At 50.5% G+C, this 22,590-nt stretch overlaps 1 protein-coding gene across 2 annotated transcripts; it reads left to right on the top strand.

Moving 5' to 3' along the window:
• The first annotated feature begins 1,424 nt into the window (after positions 1–1,424).
• APOBEC3B (apolipoprotein B mRNA editing enzyme catalytic subunit 3B) lies at positions 1,425–13,293 on the top strand. 2 transcript variants are annotated; one of them, XM_080810734.1, is made up of 8 exons: positions 1,425–1,584; positions 2,859–3,012; positions 4,404–4,683; positions 4,902–5,013; positions 10,971–11,081; positions 11,880–12,106; positions 12,336–12,451; positions 12,780–13,293. In XM_080810734.1, exons 1-8 carry the CDS (start codon positions 1,559–1,561, stop codon positions 12,825–12,827), a joined length of 1,074 nt encoding a protein of 357 aa, XP_080666860.1. In that variant the 5' UTR covers positions 1,425–1,558; the 3' UTR covers positions 12,828–13,293. The 2 variants fall into 2 exon arrangements, with proteins under 2 accessions (XP_080666860.1, XP_080666859.1); XM_080810733.1 differs by having other exon boundaries at positions 10,971–11,136; positions 11,839–12,106.
• The last annotated feature ends 9,297 nt before the right edge of the window (positions 13,294–22,590 follow it).

Below are 22,590 nucleotides of genomic sequence, written 5' to 3'. Positions count from 1 at the left end.
TACTAGCAACAACAAAAATAAAAAGTATGAAGGTAGATGAAGGTTACAATAGCTCCCAAAAGGTTTACTAGAAGTGAACCTAACAAAATGTGTGACACCTTTATGAAAAAGTGCAAGAATCACTGAAAACATAAAAAGAAGACCTATATAAATTGAGGTATATACCATGTTAATGGATAGGACCTCAGTGCCACAAAGATGTCTATGCTTCCCAACATTTCTCTCCCTCTTTTTCTCTCTCTCTCTAGCAGAGGCAGGATGGTACCCAAGGGGAAGTACCTCCATGACAGCATGGAAATGCCCCCTGTCAAGGCTGGGCCTTACAATAAAGGGTAAAGTAGCAGCCAAGGGAACCTGCACAGCCAAAGAGCCCAGGCTAGGGAGGCAGCAGGAGGGACCCAGTGCCTATCACTCCTCTGTCAGGATTACCCGCAGGCCAGAGGGTGAGGACTGCCCACAGTCTCCACCTGAGACACCAGCTCCAGGGACAGCTCCTCTAATTTGCACCTGCTATAAATCTACTTCCCAGCCAACAAGGCTTTGCTTCTTTTATTCCCACCAGGAAATCCCCATCCCACTGGGGGCAGCACTGGCCCAGCTACCATCAGTAACATTCTGGGCCTCCCGTGACCTAGTAGGGAACATGACCTCCGATCTCCAGAAAGGCAGCCACACAGCCTGGAGATTCAGCTCCCCATATAAGCCAACACTCACCCCTCATGTGGCAGTGTGACAAGGTCAGCCATCCTGTCCCTGAGCCAATGAAAGGAATCCCATCAGTCACAACTGTTATGGGCTGAATGTGTGTGTCCCCTAAATTCCTGTGTTGAAGCCCTAAACCGCAGTGTGGTGGTATTTGGAGCAGGGGTGTCTTTGGGGTGATTAGGTTTAGACCATATCATGAGGGTGAGACCCCATGAGGGTATTAGTGTCCTAAGAAGAGGAAGAGAAGCTAAAGCTGTCCCTCCTTCTCCCTCTGCCTCCCTCTCCATCCGTCCCTCTCTGTCAGATGAAGGCTGAGGGACCTTAGGCAGAGGACCCACTGCAGAATTCAGAGCTCAAAGCACACCTGAGCCCTCCCTGCTGGGGAGTCAGGAGAAAACACCAGAGTCCTAACGCCACATCCACACTCCTTTTCTCTTCCACGCATTCAGCAGACACGTGGAGAGCAACATCTGGGCCCAGACTTGGGGGTGCAGGGGTGATGAGGTGAGGGCTCACTCCACTCCCCAGAGAGCCTGCCTCTCTGGGAGCTGGCCGCCAGGCCTCCTTCCGGCCTTCCCCAGCCAGGCTGTCCCAACCCCCTCTGGCATCCTACTTTCTCTTTCTCTTTCTCTTTGCAATAACCCGGGTCCTGTTGCATGGTGGGGCTCCACCCGGGGGCAGCTCTGTCTCAGAGAAGGAGAGATGCTGGGTCTGAGACCAAGGAAGTGCAGCCACCCGAGGGCCCTCCCACCCCACCCCCCCAGGCCAAAGCAGGAAGGAGGTGGGGCATCCCCACAGCGGCCTGGGAGGTATCAGATCTGGGAGCTTCCCTAAAGCAAGGCCGGTGAGAGGAATGGATCCCTGGCACCACGACCCAAGGTACCGGCCACCAGTCTCCCTGTCTGCGGCCCTCCCACCCCCTTCCTGGTAGCCCTGCCTGTGTCTGCCTCTGTCCCTGGCCTCCTCCTCCTCCCCACAGTCCCGCTTCCCCGCTCTCCCTCTCTGAGCTTCTTCTCTGCAGGACCCACTCCTGCCGGGTCCTCACCCTTTTCTGGGGATGCTCCCACTACTGCTTCTGAACATGCCCCTCCCGCGCCTCTATCCAGCCGCTTGGTCCTCCAGACCAGCCTCCCGGTCTGAAAGTCTGTCGGGCCTGCCCCTCCCGGCCTGTGCCGGCTTTCTTCTGGAAGTTTCTGTGCTCTGTTTACACTCAGAATTTAACTAAAGGATGGGCGGAGCAGTGGGTGGATTTAGTTTAAAGCACTTCGATCGATTTTCCGGAATACGTACACGTACACCGTTATAAACACGATGTGAGCCTAGCTCTTGGAGGCAAGAGGAGACGTCACCTGTTGCAGGGCTCTCCCAATCTCGGGTAGACACGTAAATGCAGCCTGTTCTCAACTTACTCCCAGCCGAGCTTCACACAGCGGGGGGGAAGATGCCACAGTCAGGAGAAATGCGCATATTTAAAGTGAAGTGGAGAAAAAGGCACATTGAGGACAGCACACTGCGGCCACCACAGTCATGGGAGGTCCTTGCTGGAAAGAGCCGGCCTGGGGACCCACCACAGCCCCATCACTCACTAGCCCTGGGCGGGGCCAGGATACTCCACCTCCTGCCCCTTCCTCCTTCCCTCTGCAGTTGGGGTGACTCCCTTGGGATCTGAGGAGGACTCTGTGAGTCCGGATATTTAAAGCACCTAGAACAGTAACCTGGACTTCTGAAGGTATCCATTAACCTGATAACGTTTAAAAAAAAAAATGCATTGGTTAAAAAATCAGGAAGGAATTGCATTGCAGAATTAGAAAAGCTGTTCTCTGGGGATGGGGGGTTCCTATTTCTCTTTGCAATTTTTCTAAAGGGTTGGGCAATGCATGAGCAGGAAAATCAGCGTGGCTGGAAGGAGCAGGACCGCACGAGCCCCTACAGGAGAGGTCCCCGTCCCTGCTGTCCCTGGCAGTAGCCCCCTCCCCACCCCCTTGCCCCATCCAGCCTGGAAAAGCAGAAGGCAATGCTCAGGACCCCAGAGTGGGGAGCTGGGCTGGGAGCCCCACCCACTTCTCCCCCCACACCCCCAATTCCACCCCCACCCCGCCCTGGGATAACTCCAGGGAGCTCGCTCTGCATTTTCTGTTTTCTTTTGCCCCCAGAGACCCACTGGAGAAGATCAGTCCTCGAACTTTCTTCTTCCACTTCCCAAGCCTGCAGTACGCTTCAGGGCGGAAACTCTGCTACCTCTGTTTCCAAGTGGAAGGAGAGGGGGAGGAGGACTCCTGGTATGACTTGGGGGTCTTTCAAAACAAGGTAAGGCCCTTGACAAGCAGGAGCTGAGTCAGCTGGGAAGGCAGGAAAGAATGGAATGAGATGTCACACGGGGCTCTCCGTGGGCATGCTCCTTCCTCCTTCCCCTGACATCTTCCTACGATTTTGGCCCAAGAGCTCCTTGCTTGACCCTCCTGGAACTGGAGACAGGATAGGTTTGACTTAGCCCGTGAGCCTTTTTGAGAGTGTCCGCTGGCATCCGTCTCCAAGTCTTCTCATGGAGCTCGGCCTCTAGCAATCTTGGACCAAAGAACATCTTTAGAAAGTCAGGGCCATTGGACACCAGAGCCTTTTCTGCCCTAGTAATGGTTCTGCCGGTCAGGTCCTCTCCCGCCACACCACGCACCCGTCTGGACCCATCTGGACCCGTCTGGACCTGTGGTCCCTCAGGGGAGTGCCTGCACCCCTTGTCTGTCTGCCCGTCCCAGGTCTGCTCCCAGACCTGCTCCCTGGAAGGCTGCCACTGCACCCATGACCAGCTTCAGCAGGTGCTAGAGCCAGGCCACCCCCACCCCCTGCCCTGCCCCCTAACCACCTGTCACTCCCGAGAGACCTCCCACCACACCACACCCCTGCCCTCTCCTCTCTCCTGACATGGCAGGCTTTTCAAAGCCTCTTTGCAGGAGAGAGCCTTTGTGGGCTGGGTCAGGGGTACCCCAGTACTAACCCATAGAAACATCAGGGTCCCATATGTCATTTGAAGTCTACTAGTACCAGTGTTCAAAGAGTTAAGAGAAATTGATAAGCTTAGTATTGGTAATGTATTGGGAAATAGATCAAAGAGATTATTTCAGATTATAATTAATACAAAAATTCTTCACGAGGTCCTTTACATTCATGATTTTTACTGTCCATTGGAACGAGATGGGTATTTACACTTGCCCCACATCTCAATTCAGACAAGCCACGTGTCAAGTGTTCTGGAGACGCATGGGGCTAGAGGCTCCCCTGCCGGGCAGCATGACTGTGTGGCCCTCCCCAGCAAACAGCACCCATGGAACCAGTGTGGACCCCAGTGGGCCTGGCCTGGGGCCAGTAGGATGCCTGTAGGATGGATGGATGGGTGGATGGATGGGTGGATGGATGGATAGATGGATGGGTGGATGGAGGGGTGGATGGGTGGATGGATGGATGGGTGGATGGATGGACGAAGAATGGATGTTGGAATTGATGATGTGGAAGGAACGGCCCAGTCATAAATGACAGCGTGGGGAGCGATGGAAAGGAGGGATAAATCAATGAACAACGTGCCCCTGGGACTCCTGCCCTCTCACCCTTCCTCCCATGGCAACCAGCCCGACCATACCGCCTGCTAAGAGGACCCCCATACTTGCCAGCCAAGAGGACCCCCTTCTCTTCTCCGACTCTCCCAGGTCTATCGCCAGGCTCCCTGCCACGCAGAAGCCTGCTTCCTCTCTTGGTTCCGTGACCAGAATCTGCCCCCTGAAGAGCATTACCGTGTCACCTGGTTCTTATCCTGGAGCCCCTGCCCCAGCTGTGCAGAGGATGTGCTTGAGTTCCTGGAGGAATACAGGAACGTGACGCTGAGCATCTACACCGCCCGCCTCTACTACTTCTGGGACCCAGATTTCCAGGACGGGCTCCACAAGCTGTGGTGTGCAGGGGTCCATCTGGAAATCATGTCCTTTGAAGGTGAGAGCAGAAGGAGCTGGGGAGACAGGACTGCGAGAGGGAGTAGGACTCGGGCAGGGGGTGCTGGAGGACCTAGAATGTCCCTAGGGAGAGTGCATGGGAGGAGAGCCTGGGAAACTGAGGCAGGACTGGTGGCGCCTGGCAGGGAGGTCACGGGGGGGTCATGAGAAGAAGGCCCCCAGGGCGCACCTGACAGCCCTCTTCCCTCTTTACCTCAGATTATGAATACTGTTGGGAAACCTTTGTGGACCACAAGGGGATGCGCTTCCAGAGCTGGGATCTATTAAGAGATAATGATTTGCTGGCCGCAGAGCTCGAGAATATTCTTAGGTGAGGGCATCCTCAGGCTCCTGGTCTCTCCCTGCCGCTGCCACTCCTCCTCCTGGGCTCCAGCCACCTTCACCGCCACCCCCCACCCCTGCAGTCCCTCAGCCTCCCCGCTTCCCTCCTGCACATCCTCCCTCTTCCCTCAAGTCTTCCCTCTGCCCCCCTGAGGGTCCCCCAACCCGATTCCTCCCATCTCACCGCATTAATCAAATTGTTAATAAACTGAAAGTAAATGGGCATGAGTACGTCTAAGTGTGAAACTCAGAAGCTGTGAGAGGCATCCTTCCTGAGGATGTGACTTCTCAGAGAAGCAGGGTCCTTGCTGACAGTGAGCTGCTGGGCGAGGGCGTCTGCAGTCTGTCCTCTGCGCTCACCGCAGGGGAGCCCCTGCTGTCCCGCAGCCTGTCCCTGTCTCCCCGTCTCCTAACAACATCAGGCAGATTGGATTCGGGCCCATCCTAACGGGCCTCGTTTTAACAACCATCTTTTAAAAATCTGTACCTCAAAGGTAGTCGCGTTCTGAGGCACTAGGATTGAGGCTTTAGCTGATGGATTTGGGGGGCACACGGTTCAGCCCAGACAATGACCGAGGGCCTTTTTGAGCTGGAGGTGTGCGGCAAAAGCAGGATCCTTATTCTGCGCATCTGTCTCCTGGGTTATGCCCGAGCTGCCCCTGCCTCCCCCTGCTTCCCTTCCAGCCCTCACTTCCCTGGACCCCTCCTCCCCAGCGCCACCACCTCTCTCCAGGTTGCCACTGCACCTGCCCTCACTCCCATGTCCCTTGTCCCCTTCCCACATGGCAGCCAAAGGGGAAGCTTCAAGCAGGTTGCAACCTGGAGACAGCCATGGAAAGTGAGCAAGACATTAATTACTCAGTTTACATTTAGATAATTTTTTTTAAAATGTAGGATGGGGTATGGGAGGACTGAGGTCCTCAGAACTTTTCCAAAAAAGCAGAATCAAAAGTGGCAGGTGGCCGAGAATCAAGTCGGGGAGACAGGGAAACATGAGCAGTAGAGGTGAGACAGGGACCATCTGGTTCTTTGCCCGCAGAGCCGAAGACCCCGTGAACACACCGGCAGGGACGAGGGGGGAGGAGTCGGTGGCAGGGCGCCACGGGGTGGCCTGGACCAGGGCACGGTGAAAAGGACCAAGAGATCAACCTGAGATGGTGGGATTCCAGGCACGCAGAGGCAGGAAAGGCAAGAGGCCAGGTGTTCCGTTTGGAAGACATCCTTAAAATCATTGTGGAGAACGTCTCGGGTCCCATTCAGACCAGCTGTTTCTCTCTCTGATCTTGGCTGACTAGGTGTGAGATGTTGGTGGCCACGGACCCCCGTCCCTCCCTGAGGCTCCCTGTCTGTTCTGCTGCCCGGGGGCCGAGGGCACAACACAGACGAACTCAGGCTGTCCCCCCCCAGTCTGCCCTGCTGCCCATGCAGGAGGCCCGTGGGGAGACACCCCTCTTGACTGCCTGCGTCGTCAAAATGGGCCAAAGTGGCTAGCTCAGAATATCCCCTCCTTCTGGAGAAAAGAACCAAGCAGAAGGCCAGTCTTAGAGACCTGTGGGGGCTTTCAGGACATTCCCTCCAAAACCGCCACCGTCCTGCTCTGGCCCACCCTGTTCTCTGCGCAGCTCCGATGGCCAGCGAGCATTCAGCCCTCCCCCCACGCTTCCTGCTTCTTGGGCCAGAGGCATCTTAGCTGTCAAATGGATCAATACCCGGGTACACAGATCTGACCGCTCTCTTGGAAGGTCCCGGACCCAGCTCATTCTGGAAGCTTCTTCCAGAAGTTGGAAGCCGGAGACATGAGAACAGATCGGAATACAGGGAACGTCATCCCCTCAGACCCTCCGTCTCTTGCCTGTGCTCCTGTTACCCCCTCAGGGCAGTCCCACAGCCTGTAGGGCAAAACCAGGTGTGTGTGGTGGGGGCCGCCAGGTGGGAGAAGTTCTCTAGGGACTCTGTGTGTCTGCGGTCTGGACCGTGGGTGACAGGTGGCGGTTCTACGACCTCTCTAGTATTCAACTTATCCCAGGTGCTCTTTGTTTTTCCACCCGGGGGGTCTTGGTGGACATGTGAAAGGCAAGTGGATAGCTTGTAGGCCGCACAATTCAAGTCCAGATCCCTGATCCCTGACCTGGGAGGCCTTGTGGGGGCGGCAAGATCCCTCCTCTTGCACCCCAGCCTCCAACTCCCACTCCTGGAACATGGAGGAAGTGGGAGGAGCCAGGCCAGTACCCCTGGAAGGCGTCCAGCTCTGCCGTTTGTTTGCTGTGTGATTCCAGAGAGTAGCTTAGCCTCTCTGTGCTGGAACCCCATTGAAGATGTCAGGATAATGATAGGCCCCTCCCAAAGCTTCTGGGGGCTATGGTAGAGGATCTGCTCAACACACCTGCCTTCTCCAGGGTTGGAGATGAAGATCTGACCCATAGACCTCACTTTCCAGATGCCCAAGAGTCCTGACAAGATACTGAATGACTCCTAATGGCAACAGAGGGGTCATGAGGAAAGGGCTCACCCCACTCCTCAGAGAGCCTGCCCCCGCCAGCCAGCCTCCTTCCTGATTTCCCCAGCCAGGCTGTCCCAACCCCCACCGGCATCCTACTTTCTCTTTCTCTTTGCCATAACCGGGTCCTGTTGCCCAGTGGGGCCTGTCTCCCCCGGAGGGCAGCTCTGTCTCAGAGAAGGAGAGAAGCTGGGTCGGAGCCCAAGGAAGTGCCGCCACCCGAGGGCCCTCCCACCCCTGAAACCAAAGCAGGAAGGAGGTGGGGCCCCAGGGGAGAGGGGAGGCAGCCGGGCAGCCAGCCAGCCAGCCAGCCAGCCGGGAAGGTCACTCCAGATGGGGGCTTTCCTAAAACCAGGCCAGTAAGAAGAATGGAGCCCTAGTGCCCCAGACAAAGGGCAGGGCTGGGACAAGCCCACTCGGGAGAGGCAGCGGCAGAGGCACCCCCAAGGTCAGGTAAGTCGGGAGGAAAGAAAGTGGGAAAGTGGGTGGGAGCCCAAAGAAACAGTCAAGCCAGGACCTCCCACCCCAGCTTTTGCCTGGCAGGAAAGGGGTGGGTCTACCACTCAGACTGTTGTGGGAGGACACTCTCAGAGAAGGGGCTTTCCCAAGGCCAAGAGCAGCCTTGTGAGAGGGAAATGGAGCCGGAGAGTACAGGGCCTGGGCCAGAATGAGGCAAGCCTGCCAAGAAGCCTGGGGCAGGGCTGCAGGGACCAATAGGGACCTGCTCGCTAGGCTCTCTGCCTCCTTTCTGCCCCTAGCCCTACTTCGCTCCCTCTCTGACACCTCGTCCTTCATTCTATCTGTCTCAGTATGCAGGGTCTGTTCCCTGCCTCTGGCCTGTGGTACCACCTGGGCAGGTGCCCATCCCCCCACCTCCACCCAGATCTCACTGCCTCCAGCATCCTGTCTGCCTCTCGGGGCCTCTCCCCTAGGTGTGGCCCCTGGGTCTTCCTAAAACACTTCATTTAAGCTTAGTGATAGACTTCGGATTCAAGGGTGATGGAGACAATCGTTGGAGTCAACGATCAAAGCCTATTTATACATTCTATTTTAAAGACTTGCACAGTTTTGCAAAGAAAGCTCTAATTTCTGTAACCTACAGGAGCAAGAGTTCATCTGCCTGATGTTCAGGGAGCCAAGAAAGAAATGCCATGGGGTTTCTGTGCTGAAGAGACAGGCTAGTTGCTGGTGTGGGGCCACCCAGGAGAGCCAGGAGCTCATGCTGGGAGGTCCTGAACTCCCCAATGGTTTGCAAGTAAGGGCATTGTAGGGCAAACATTCAGGGTTAGGGGTCCAGGCTCGTGAGTTCTTCTGATTGATCGGGAATGAGATACACTTCAAGGTTGATGAACTGTCTTTCTGGTACCAACGGTGTGGTTTCATCCAGACTGTGGTCAGCGGCCCTACTCTTTCCCCTGTCCAGGTCTGAAGACCAGCTCAGCAGTGCGTATCAGTGATGCTGGCTTTGTTAGCAGAAGCAGAAACCAAGCACCTGATAGCTAGGATGACCACTGTAGATCATGTCCCCCGAATGTTCATCATCTTAAGCAAAGCATCCTCTAAGTTGCCTTGGGTGTTTTCCCCAGCAATCTTTAACGGCAGGGCGACACGCCTTTCTGCAGACTTGATTCTGGGGCTGGTTTCATTTCTGCTCTGTGGAGGGAAAAATCATCTCCAAGATAAGAAGATAAATTGTTTCCCATGAAGATGCTACCAAGTGTGAAAAATTAAATTAGTCTTCAAATGCTTCTTACGAATTGTTTCTATCATCCCTCTATTTTAGCTGTTCAAGGTCAAGCTTCGACATTTGTGCTATTAAGACAATGCACTTGTCTAAACTTGGAAATATGTCAGCCTTGAGTGTCTGGTTTGCCAGGGACTGGGGAGCTTCCTGGGGCATGGGAAATTCATTGTCAAAACTGGGAAGCCAGGGAGCAGTTGGTTGTCCTAAATGTGCTATGAGTGGAGGTTTCCGTTCTAACCTTCATGCTGAGGGCAACCAAGTGCCCAGAGAGTACCGGTTTCAGGGGAGGTCACTGGCAGGTAATCCAAGGCCACAATCCAGAGATGGCTTTTTCAACGACAGTCACCAAAATGCACCCGAGGCTTTACTGATGAGCGTAAGGGGGAGCAGAGATGGGTTTCCGTTGATGAAATTAGTGGCTTTGTTAATTAGCATAACAGATGACAGAAATGGTCTTTTTTAAAAAAGATTTTATTTATTTATTTGACACACAGAGAGAGAAATCACAAGTAGGCAGAGAGGCAGGCGGGGGGCGGGGGGGACACAGGCTCTCTGCTTAGCACAGAGCCTGATGCCGGACTCGATCCCAGGACCCTAAGATCACGACCCGAGCCGAAGGCAGAGGCTTAACCCACTGAGCCACCCAGGCGCCCCCAGAAATGGTCTTTTGTTGGTAGAATCCATGATGTTTCAGCGAGTTGGCTGGAGGTATGGGGGAGGCATTTCTGGCTTTGCAGGAACAGGGTATCCCGTAGTCTGTGCCCCGAGGCATGGCACCCTCGGCTTGATTCCTGTGCCCGGTTCCAAGCGTCTGTGGTCACCTGAGCCAGACTCTGCGGTCGGCCAGGTCACATTAGCTTGGAGTGGAGTGTTCAGCGGGCGAGTGGGTTGGGGCCCCATCAAGCTTCCCTCGCTCCTTCGGACTGTTCGGCATCTGCTTGGTCAGTAACCTCCACACGCAGGACGGACGGAGCTCTCATGCACCTCCCCGCGGCAGGCAGGAAGGCTGTAGTTCCATCCACCTGTTTGTATCTTTGCTGCGTTGAGAGCATTTATGGAAAAGAATCCCGTGCACACATGCCTACGTGAGCCAGGCCCCTGTGCCGCTGATAAACAAACTGGAATGTTCTCTAGAGTATAATCACAACTGGGGGTAGGACAAGCTCTGTGAGTCCTTTAGCCAAAGTCACTGTCACAACACTCCCTTGGTGACAATAGTGTTTCCTGTCCACCAGCCTCTCTGCGCTTTGTACAGACAGTCAAGATTGGGATGCCCACACCTAAGCAAAGGGCACAGTTAGAAGAAGTACCAGGGCAGCCAGCCCCTCCCTCCCCAAAGAGAGGGCTGTGGCATTGGACATTGGGGTTGAGATGTCCGTGGGACCTGAACAGAGGGGTCTGGGGCACAGGACAAAGATGGGTGAACCACAGAAGGACCTATGATGTCAAGTTCTTGGTGAGGGTGGGGGGTGGCCAGCCAGCCGGAGGCATGTGGCTGCAGTGGCCTCCAGCATGGGCATGGCAGGCCCTATGGGGCACCCAGGAGGTGGATCCGGGTGTGGCTGAGAGAGCTCACCCTCTTCCTCCTCCCTCCCCACCCCAGGGGCCCTCAGGGGACCCACGGAGTTGGGCTCAGGAAGTGGCAGAGCCTGGGCTGACACCCGAAGACACTCTGAGCATCTTTGGTTTTCTTCCTCTCACGCAGAAGCACAATGAATCCACTACGACGAGAAATATTCTACCATCAGTTCGGCAACCAGCCCCAGGCCCCGAAGCCCTATCGCAGGAGGAAGACCTACCTGTGCTACCAGCTGAGGTCACGTGAGGGCCCCATAAGGGAAAGGGACCGGAACGGAGTCCTTCAAAACAAGGTGGGGGCGGGGGAGGGGCTGTCTGGACAGGGGTGGGCGGGAGCCGGGGGGGGGGGCGGCCTTTGGGGGGGCCTTGGGGGTGAATACTGAGGCTTACCCAGGTCTCCGCCCTGCTTCCTGGGAACTCTCCAAGGCTTTCCCATCCCTGGGCCTCCGCAGAAGCTGTTCTCTCCAGCAGAACGCTCTTCCTGCCCCTCATACAATACAATCTTTTCTTGTCCTCTGGGTGTCAGCTCAGTCGCTGCTTCTGAGAAGCCAAGCGGTCTTCCAAGGACAGACCGCTCAACCCCACGTCCAAGAACTCCCTCATACACCTGCCCTTTGCTTTGGTGCTCACCTTCCCACCTGCCCCGTCCTGCCTCCCTCCCCTTCTGACCTGCTCCTTGGGAACCATGTTCCAACATCCCCTGATGTCCAAAAGGCGGGGTCTGCTGAGCATTTGGGAATTGTGGCCGTGCGGTGTCTGTCTGCCAACCCATCTCCTCCCGGGGTGGGGGGGTTGGGTCTGATTCAGATCAAGCTGCGGGTGCTTTGGGGGGTGCCGAATTAATGGAGGAGTGAGAGAAGGAAGGTAGGAAGGTTCTTGTCCTAGGCAAGTTCACAGGGCAGAGCCCCTTATCCCCAGTGGTGCCCTCACTACGTGACCTCTGGCCTCTGTGCTGTAACCAAACCTCTCTTCTCTCTGTCTGGGATCCTTTCTAGAAAAAGCGCCATGCAGAAATCCGCTTTATTGACCGTATCAGGGCGCTGCAGCTGGACCGGTCCCAGAGTTTGGAAATCACCTGCTACCTGACGTGGAGCCCCTGCCCCACCTGTGCGGAGGCACTGGCTGTGTTTGTCCAAGACCATCCCCACATCAGCCTGCGGCTCTTTGCCTCCCGCCTGTATTTCCACTGGCGCTGGAAGTATCAGGAGGGGCTGAGGCTTCTGCATAGATCCAGGATCCCAGTGGCCGTCATGAGACTCCAGGGTAGGGAAAGGGCTGAGCTGTCAGGGGATGGAAGGGTTTGCAGCTCCAAGAGGGAAAAGTCACTTGTTGGGGTGTGGGGGGGGCGGTGTGTGGCTGGACCGAAGGGTGGCCTAGCTGAGGCCCAAGCTCTGACACCACCAGGAAAGGCAAAGGAATGCGGGGTCCCTGGAACTGCAGGGTGCACGCTCCCCTGGCCCTGGGGCCTGACTGCCTTCCTTCTTCATCTCAGAGTTTGAGGACTGCTGGAGGAATTTTGTGGACAACCAGGACGAGCCTTTCCAGCCCTGGAACAAGCTGGAACAGTACAGTGGGAGCATCACTCGTCGGCTTCAGAGGATCCTTGAGGTGAGAAGCTGTCTCTGCTGCAGGCAACCTGTATCCCCCCCACCGGCCACCCCCTCTTCCCAGCTTTAACGCCCCCTTGTCTCTGTCCCTCCTCTCCTTGCTCTCTGTCCCCACTGTCCCCCCACAGCTTTCTCTTCTCCCAACACCCTTCCCCTCGCCCCAACAGCAGCTCCCAGTTCCTTCTTTGTCTCCCTTTTGTTAGGATCTTGTCCATTCTCTGGTTCCCTCAAGGCCTCCCTGTCCCTCTTTGACCTCTTTGTCCCCTCGCCTTGGCTTGCTCCCCACACCACTGCCGGCCAATGACACTTCTGTTCTCTTTCTCTCCTAGCACCCCCAGAATAATTTAGAGAATGACTTCAGAAATTTGCACATTTGAGAACCATCAATCCCCTACCACATTCCTGGAGCAACTCAGTGCTTCACAAACTGCTGATTTTAGCAGCAACTTGTGAGCTCCACGGGCACACCTGAGCCTCCCCCAAGTCCGGAAAACCTTCCCTTCCTCCTTCGTTCTTTTGTTTGTTTGTTTCTTCTTCTTCTTTTTTTTTTTAATAAGTGGGTACATATTTTTATAACTGAAAAAATAAACATAATTTTTAAGTCCATAGAAGTTGGGTTCCTTTCTAAAAGGGAAATCAGGACTTGTCCCCATAAAAAAATGAATACAAAGGCCTTTTTATCCTACTGCACCAAGAAAAAAAATGTGTTTGAGAGTTCCCTCTGGAATTCCCAGTATTCTCTGTTCCTTCTCAGTATCTACTGTGTGTCTGAATAAATAAGATGAAACTGTTGAGGGCATGCAGTTGCTCACTGAACTGAATAAAACCAGTTGGAACAGTGTTATTTGGTGTTCTTCATTGAAGCAATAAAGCCCCAACACTGGCTGATTAAAACAAGAAAAAAGGGGGCGCCTGGGTGGCTCAGTGGGTTAAGCGGCTGCCCGCAGCTCAGGTCATGATTTAAGGTCCTGGGATCGAGTCCCGCATCGGGCTCTCTGCTCAGTGGGGAGCCTGCTTCTCCCTCACTCTCTGCCTGCCTCTCTGCCTACTTGTGATCACTCTCTCTGTCAAATAAATAAGTAAAATCTTTAAAAAAGGGGCACCTGGGTGGCTCAGTGGGTTAAGCCTCTGCCTTCAGCTCAGGTCATGATCTCAGGGTCCTGGGATTGAGCCCCGCATCGGGCTCTCTGCAGGGAGCCTGTTTCCTCCTCTCTCTCTCTCTGCCTGCCTCTCTGCCTACTTGTGATCTCTGTCTGTCATATAAATAAATAAAATCTTTTTTAAAAAATCTTAAAAAAAAAAAAAAGATTTGTTGAAAAGATGTTGGGTGGCTCCTTGAAGTTCTAGGAAAGAGGAAGAACTAGGTTTGGAGGCTTCTGAGCCAGGAAGGAGCCCCCAAACTATGCTGCAGGGCTGGTCTAATGAAGGTGGCATTGCCCATGGCAGCATGCTCCCCCCATATCAGCCACACCTCAAAGCTGGATGCTGACCCAGAGCCCCTGCCTTGGCTTCCTCCACTGCCAACAACCCCGCCCAGAATGGAGAAAAGAAAAGGAGAAGGAGTGACTATAAATAATGAATACAGCAGGGGCACCTGGATGGTTCAGTCCATTGAGCCTCAGACTCTTGATTTCCACTCAGATCATGATCTCAAGCCCTGAGACAGGCTCTATACTGGACGGGGAGCCTGCCTAAAATTCTCTCTCTCTCCCTTTCCCTCTGTCCTTCCCTTCCACCCCCCACCCCACTCACATATGCACACACTCTCTCTCTCTCTCTCTCAAAAAAAAAAAAAAAAAAAAAAAAAAAAAAAAAGAACATGGTATAAGATGAAAAGCAAGTGTATTACACTAAATATGAACGGAACAAATTCTTCCATGCTGTTTCCAAGAAGCACTCTTAAAAAAAAAAAAAAAGGAAACAAAAAAAAAGGGTTGAACAAAGATACCAGGGAAATCAAAATTTAAGGAGAAAGCAATAGTGGCACTATCACACAAGGTACACTTTAATGAATCAAAGAGGGACTTAGCATAATGGCACAACGAAAGAATAAGATAATCATAAACTTGTATGTGCCAAACAATGTAGCAGCCAAATACATAAAGGAAAAAGTGATTGGAAACTGTGTTTGGTGTGGCAATCACAGTTGGCCTGAGTCTGCCATGTAATCCTACCCACCCTTTGCCACTTGTTAAGCCTCTCTTGAAGCTAGGAGTGGCCACGTGATCCAGTTAGGATGAATCAAATGTAAGAAAATATCTACTAGGAGAGCTCTCTGGTTTTGTTTTTGTTTCTTAAAGACATTCCAGGCAAGCAGGGTCTCATTGCACTGTCCATGCCTTGTTTTTCCTGCCTGTGAGTGGGGGAGAACATGTGACAGTTATTTTGCAACCTAAGATGATGTACAAGAGGACAAAGAGCCAACATGTTGAGGGTGATGAAGCAGAAAGCCAGACAAAGCCTGAGTCTCAGATAACATTGTTAAGCCACTGGAATAATATTTACCCTAGAAATACCTACCTCCCATCTCCCTTTAAATAAGATAATACCTGCATCATTCAAGTCACTGTTAGTCAGATATTTTGTTATCTAGAGCTGAATGCACCCTAAATAATGTAACTTCAAACTCAGAGCTAGAGAGCACAGCAAAAGCTATACTCAGAGGCACACTGGGCTGGCTCAGTCAGTAGACAGAGCATGCAAGTCCTGATCTCGGGGTTATGAGTTCAAGCCCATGTCGGAAGTAGAGTTTACTTATAAAAAAAACTTGACTAAGTGGCTTGACTTAAGGGTTGTTTATAAAAAGTGGCTTTGGGTACATGGATGGCTCAGTTGGATAAGTGTCCGACTTTTGGTTTCAGCTCAGGTCATGATCTCATGGGTTGTGGGATTGAGACCTGCATTGGAGTCTGTGCTCAGCAGGGAGTCTGCTTGAAGATTCTCTCCCTCTTCCCCTCCCCCACCTCTCTCTCTCTAAAATAAATAAATGTATCTTTTTAAAAAAATGCTTTAAAATAGAAACTATACCTGAAAAAAATGAATAGACTAAATTTTTTCATTACCAAAAAATATATATAGTAATTTACTATCCATTTTAAGAAATTAGAAAAAGCAGTGAAAGAAACCAGAGATAGGAAATGAACAAAGATCAAAGCTGAAGTTAATTAGAAAATTTTAAATCGTAGGAAGGACAAATAAATCCAAAATTCTGTTCCTTGAAAAGACCAATGAAGTAAATAAATCCAGAAAGAACCTGATAAAAGAATAAAGACAACAAAAATATACAAGATAAAGTATGAAAAAAGAAATACAACTCAGGTATAAAAAAGACTAGAAAAATTATAAGAGAATATTTCATGTGAATTTATAGAAACAAATTTGGAAACTTGAGGAAATGAATAATTGCCTGGCCAAAAAAAAAAAAATAATAACAAAACTGACCCAAGAAATCGAAGACTTGGATAGACATATTCTCATGGAGGAACTTGGAAAAATAATTAAAGATCTATCACTAAAACAAACAAACAAACCAGAAAGTCACCAGGACAAATTGTATTCACAAGTCTTTTAAGCACACCTCTAAAGAATATATAATTTCAGTGTTAATAAGAGATTATGTTATAGGAAAATACGGAAAATTTCTCCTAATTCATGTTGTAAGGAAACAGCCTTAATGCAAAAACTGATAAAGATAATGCCTCAAAACAAAGAACACTAAATTCCCCAAGTCAATATCACTTATGAATGTAGATGCAAAATTTTAAATCAGATATTTATAAATCTGGCTTGGTCAGTGGAGCACACAACTCTTGATCTCGGGGTTGTGAGTTCAAGCCTCATGTTGTGTGGAGAGATTACTTAAAAAATGCAATATTTTTAAAAAGATTTTATTTAGGGGCCCCTGTGTGTCTCAGTCAGTTAAGCAGCTGACTCTTGATTTCAGCTCTGGTCGTGATCTCAGGATCCAGATATCATGACCTGAGCCGAAGGCAGTCGCTTAACCAACCGAGCCACACAGGCATCCCCAAAATAAATTTTTTTTAAAAAACTACAAATAGAATCAACAATTAAGAGAATAATAATATATTACAACCAAATAAGGTGTACCCCAAAAATGCAAGTAGAGTTACATATCAGGAAAAAAATCAACACAATCCATTACATAACCAATTAAAGAAGAAAAATTATGTGGTATCGTAACAATAAACGCTGAACAGAACTTCATGGGATTTGGCCATCATTAAAATATTAATCAAAAATAAAAATCAAAAATCAAAATAAATAAAATATTTTTATGGAAAAGGCAGCAAGGATATTATTATAAATGGTAAAACATTCAAACCATTTCAATTAAATCGGGACATGACAGCGAGGGCGCCTATCACCATTTATTCCACATTGTCTTAGAGTTCTAATGAGTACAATAAGACAAAGAAATTCCATAATTAGTATGAACGTTGGAAAAAAAAACATAAATTTTCTCTTGTTGATGATTCGACATCTTCCAAACCCAAAAGACCCCAGTTTGGAGGGTGGGGGAAGAGTAAGTAAGACAGCTGAATACAAGATAAATATATAAAACCCTTTTCTCTAGATTAACAACAATCATCTAAAAATGGAAAAGGGGAAAACATTACACTTAAAATAGCAATAAAAAGTATTAAGCCCAGGGGCGTCTGGGTGGCTCGGTGGGTTAAGCCTCTGCCTTTGGCTCAGGGGTCCTGGGATGGAGCCCCACATCGGGCTCTCTGCTCAGCAGGGAGCCTGCTTCCCCCTCTCTCTCTCTGCCTGCCTCTCTGCCTACTTGTGATTTCTCTCTCTGTCAAATAAATGAATAAAATCTTAAAAAAAAGTATTAACCCCAGCTCACACAAAAGTCAGTTGTACTACTATGCACTAACAATGAACAGTCTGAGAAGGAAATTGAGAAAGCAATCCCTTGGGCACCTGGGTGGCTCGGTGGGTTAAGGCCTCTGCCTTCAGCTCAGGTCATGATCCCAGGGTCCTGGGATCGAGCCCCGCATCGGGGTCTCTGCTCAGCAGGGAGCCAGCTTCCTCCTCTCTCTCTCTGCCTGCCTCCCTGCCTACTTGTGATCTCTGTCTGTCAAATAAATAAATAAAATCTTTAAAAAAAAAAAAAAGGCAATCCCTTTTGGGGCACGTGGGTGGCACAGTTGGTGAAGCATCTCACTCTTGATTTCGGCTCAGGTCATGATTTCAGGGTCATGAGATCGAGCCCCGTGTCAGGCTCCACGTTCAGCAGGGAGTCTGCTTCAGATTCTCCCTCTGCCTCTGCTCTTCTCTCCCCCTCGAATAAATAAATAACTAAATAAGAAACAATCTCATTTAATCAAAAAGAAGAAAATACTTAGGACTAAGCTTAACCAAGCAGGCACAGGCCTGTAAATGGCCAATTATAAAACATTACTGGACAAAATCAAGGACACGAATACCAGGAAAGATGTCTCATGTTCATGGCTTGGAAAAGTTAACATTGTTAAAATGTTCACAGTACCCAAGGTGATCTACAAATTCAGGGCAATCTCCATCGAAATCTTAATAGCATTTTTTGCAGAAATGGGAAAAACCATCCTAAAATTCCTATGAAATATTAAGAGGCCCCCCAATTGCCATCCAAACTTAGAAAACGCAGAAGTTTGGAGAAAGATGCCAAGTTTCCAAAATTAAAAATCTGTATGACAAAGGAAAACTTAACAGTCCCCAATGCCACAAATAAATATTGCAAACAAAAACAAAAACAAAGAGAGACCGAGCCTCATGATGGAAGGTTTCAGTTTAAATCTCCTTCAAGTGTGCCTCTCAGTAAGGAAATCAGTCTAGACCACTCAGAACCTGCCCTCTCGACGGGCCTGAAATTTTCTGTGTCTGTTTGGCCTGTTATTTAAGATGTCTGGAGGGGTCAAAAGAATCAATCACACTAGACTTGTAATTGGCACCTAGGTTTTGAGGAACCGTAATTAATCCCATTAGTAATAATGTTTAAATGTTCAAGGAAATTGATTTCCAGAGTTCTATTACTTTCATAAATTGTTCAATGGTACTAAGTACGGGTAAAATTGAGTGCTGCCTTCCAGCCACAGAAACCTCAGGGATATTAAAGAACTATCAAAACTGTATTAGTTAAATTGAGACTCCCTGAAAGTAAAAGGAAGCCCCCAAACCAGGGGTTGAAACTAGCTAGGAGCAGGGGCCTCTGAGCAGGGTCTGTTCACCGCCAAGTTCCTAGGTCTCTGTTCACGTGCTCTGTCGTGGGAAGGATCCCCCTGGGTTTGTGCAATACAGAAGCCCCAGAGGGACGCTTATCCCAAACAGAAAAAGTCCAGATATGAGCTGCTGAAGGAGGATGGCCCAGGCTGTTTCCAGCTTTCCATTCTCGTTCTCGGGATGTGTGCGGTCTTTGTCCTCGTGTCCCCAAAATGTAGCGCAGTCATAACATCTGAGTTCTGTCAGCTCGGATGGGGAAGTGGAGAAGAAAGGGGCAAAGGACCCAGCTGGCTGTCTCCTCGGAAGGGTCCCAGAAGCTGTCATTTGGCCTTTATTGTCACATCCCATTGTCTAAGACTTAGTCATTTGGCCCCATCCGGCAGCAAAGGGCTCTGGGAAATGTAGCCTTTCTTGGGGATGGTCATATAACTTGGGGAAAGTCAAGGGTTATACACTGACAAAAAAGAGAATAGAGTGGAACAATTAGTCTCTGTCACATAAGTGAGAAAGTATCTAAAAATAAATGTGAAATGTGTGTGTGCTGAGCCGGATCGTATCCCCTCCGAAATGCGTGTCCTTTTCCAGAACCTCAGAATGTGACCTTATTTGGAACTAAGGCCGTTGCAGATGTAATTATTTAAGATGAGGTCACACTGAAGTAGGGTGGGCTTTTAATCGAATACAACCCGTGTCCTTACGAGAGGAGGGGAGACCCAGACACAGGGAGAAGGGAGAAGGGCCTGTGAAGACCGAAGGAGAGTTTGGATCCACAAGCCAGGGAACGCCAAGGATCACCAGCAACACCGGAAGGGGAAAGGCACCACCTGTAGAAGACACAAGAAAGATCCTCCCCTAGAACCTTCAGGGAAAGCACGGCCGGCGGACGCCGTGATATCAGACTTCTAGCCTCCAGAACCAGAGAATACATTTTTGCTGCCTCGTACTTGGTCATGGCGCCCTGGAAATGAACACAGTGTACATAGAAATAGCGTTCTTGTGAATTAATGATCTCCAATTTACGGGTATTTATGTGGGGTTAGTGGAGGGATACGATGCTTGACAGTCATGAAAATTATGAAATGCATAGGAAAAGCCCTAAGGAGAAAGATGTACACTTTATGAATATAATTTTATTTTATTTTTTAAAAGATTTTATTTATTTGACAGAGAGAGACACAGCGAGAGAGGGAACACAAGCAGGGGGAGTGGGAGAGGGAGAAGCAGGTTCCCAAGGGGCAAGGAGCCCAACACGAAGCTCGATTCCAGGACCCTGGGATCGTGACCTGAGCCGAAGGCAGACACTTAACCCACTGAGCTACCCAGGCACCTCTATGAACATAATTTTAAAATGTGAATAAAGGACATAAAAATTGAAGCTACACGAAGCGAGGAAAAATTTAATATCCTTACAGAAAGTATTCTTTTTTCTTTTTCTTCTATAAATTCACAGCAGTCCTAACCAAAATTTCCTTTGAATCTGTTTCCGTAATTTGGCCTGTCAGTTTTAGTCTCAATATGAAAAGAGAAAATCTGTAAGAACAGCCAAGAGAATTCCGAAAAAGAGTAACAATGTTGGGAGGGAAGAGGGTGTGCCTACGAAGTATCTTAAAACTTTAAGGATATTGAATATCAAACATACCCTAAAGCTAGAAGAGTTAAACTAGCTTACAAGGGCTTCCACTAGCCAAATCTGAGAAATTCTGAGCATTCAAGAAAGTAATGATATAATGAACGAAAGCCCATTGAATGAAATAGGAGACCACGAATCCGTACTAATATAAACACAGAATTACATTGAAAATGTGAAGAATGGGATAGTTACGTAGTTTCAAAGGACTTCGGAAAATAGTTCCTCATCTCAACAGAAAAAGGAGTAACTAGTGGACACCCCGTTAATCAAACGATCCAGAGGACATGATGAACAATGGGGCCAACAGACATCGTGTGCTATGATGTCCCGAGGTGCCGTGAGAACACAGCATCACCTTGGTGATGTCCCCGTTGAAGATGCAGGACCTGAATCTCATGGAGAGGAAACGTTGGATGAGCCCCAATTCACCGGCGGACTTGCAAATTGCTCCCTCGCCTATCATTGGTCCTATAGCACCCCTAGCGGTGGGGAGCGGCATTTCGCTGGGTCCGTTGTTGCTTCCTCTCCTCCCAAATGAATGAAGAGTTCTGTACGCAGGAAGGCGAGTTGGGCATTGGTGGTTAAGTGTTATGGCTCAACCGTGCCCCCTGAAGAATTCCTTTTTTTTTTCTTTTTTTTGGGGGGGGGGTGGTAGGCTCCACGCCCGATGTGGGGCTGGAACTCACGACCCTGAGAACAAGTTCTAGAGCCACAGGCTCTATGCACTGAGCGAGCCAGGCCTTGAAAAGTTCCTATGCCAACTTCCCAATTGCCAGGACCTCAGAATGTGACTGCATTTGGAGACAGAGCCTTTAAAGAGGGGTTGAAGTTAATGATGTCATAGGGGTGAACCCTAATCCAATAGGATCTGTGTCCTTATAAGAAGAGGAGATTACCAGGGCACCAGGATGGCTCAGTGGGTTAAGCGTCTGCCTTCGGCTCCGGTCATGACCCCCAGTTCCTGGGATGGAGCCCTGCGTCGGGCTCCCTGCTCAGTGGGGAGCCTGCTTCTCCCTCACCCTCTGCCTGCTTGTGCTCTCTCTTTCGCTCTCTCTCTCGAATAAATAAAATCTTGAAAAAAAAAAAAAAAAAAGAAGAAGAGGAGGAGATTAGAACACAGACACACATGGAAGGAAGACCAGGTGAGGATACAAGGAGAGTGGCCGCCCGCAACCCCAGGAGCGAGGCCTCAGAAGAAACAACCCCGCCAGCACCTTGATCTCGGCCTTCTAGCCTCCAGGACTGGGAGAGAATTTACGTGTTGTTGAAGCCCAGCAATCAGTTCTAGCAGCCCTGGCACATGACTACGGTCAGTGCCGGTGTCAGCTGCAGCAAGGTGCTGGCTGGGGGAAGGCGGGACTCGGGAGAGTCCATGCACCCAGGCCCTTCAATGAGAAGTAGGTACAAAGCCGAAGACGGGGTGAAGGGGGTTTTCTCAGCTGTTGGAGCCACTGTCTTCCCTCCTCCCTGCTGTGTTCCCTGACCCTGATGTCCTCATCAGAAGCACACTGGGGATGCCCCCCACCGTAGGAGCCCCCCCCGGCCAGTCACTTTTGGGGAGCTCCTGGCCCAGCTGACTTCTCTGTTTGTGCATCATAAGGCCCTAGACAAACAGGTCACATCAGCCAGAGTGTGGAATGTTCTCGAGGTCAATTTGAGAAACTCGACTCAGTCGCTGGCAAGCCAGCCACCTCCTCCTTCTCTGTCTTTCTGGATGTGCCCTTTACCTTCTGCTGGTGTGCTCTGAGGTTCCCTCTGCTACTCTGCCCTTGGCCACCTTTACACCTTCTGGAAATACTTCAGCCTTTGTCCTGTGTTGAATGGCCTCGCCTTTCCAGGTTTCTAGTTCTGCTAGCCATCATTTCTTGTTTTAGTTTTCATTTTGTTGATTGGTTGCTCGGTTGTCATCCTACTGGGATTTTAGGAGGAGGGAGAGGTAAAGCCTTGGCTCAGCTTTGCCATCTTGAGCCAGAAATGCGGGTGGTGTTGGCTGGACGGTTGGACAGATGGAAGAAGATGGGAAAGGACATGAAGAGCCAAGCGGATGCAGAACTCTCACTCTTCCTCGTGGGCAAAGCGCAGCCTAGTAGCTGAGGGCTGGCAGGTGGACGGCTCCAAAAGTCGTTCAACCAGACTTTTGCCTGCCCTTCTTGGCCGCCCCGAGACTCCCTGGGCCACATGGCTTCCTCGGCAAGACGCCTTTCTGTATGGGGGTGGGCCGGGTCCACATCCCACTCACGCCCTCCCAAGGCCTGGATGCACCCAGTGTGGAGAGGTGGAAAAAA

This window comes from Martes martes, assembly GCF_963455335.1.
Source record: "Martes martes genome assembly, chromosome: 8".
Taxonomy (NCBI): Eukaryota; Metazoa; Chordata; class Mammalia; order Carnivora; family Mustelidae; genus Martes; species Martes martes.
This window is presented reverse-complemented; position numbering and strand designations above follow the sequence as displayed.

Bases quoted from the DNA above. Each gene is read 5' to 3' on its own strand.
- APOBEC3B (XM_080810733.1), top strand. From the start codon at position 1,559: ATGGATCCCTGGCACCACGACCCAAG. The intron at 3,013-4,403 runs GTAAGGCCCTTG...CGACTCTCCCAG, and splicing joins TGGGGGTCTTTCAAAACAAG to GTCTATCGCCAGGCTCCCTG. The intron at 4,684-4,901 runs GTGAGAGCAGAA...TCTTTACCTCAG, and splicing joins GGAAATCATGTCCTTTGAAG to ATTATGAATACTGTTGGGAA.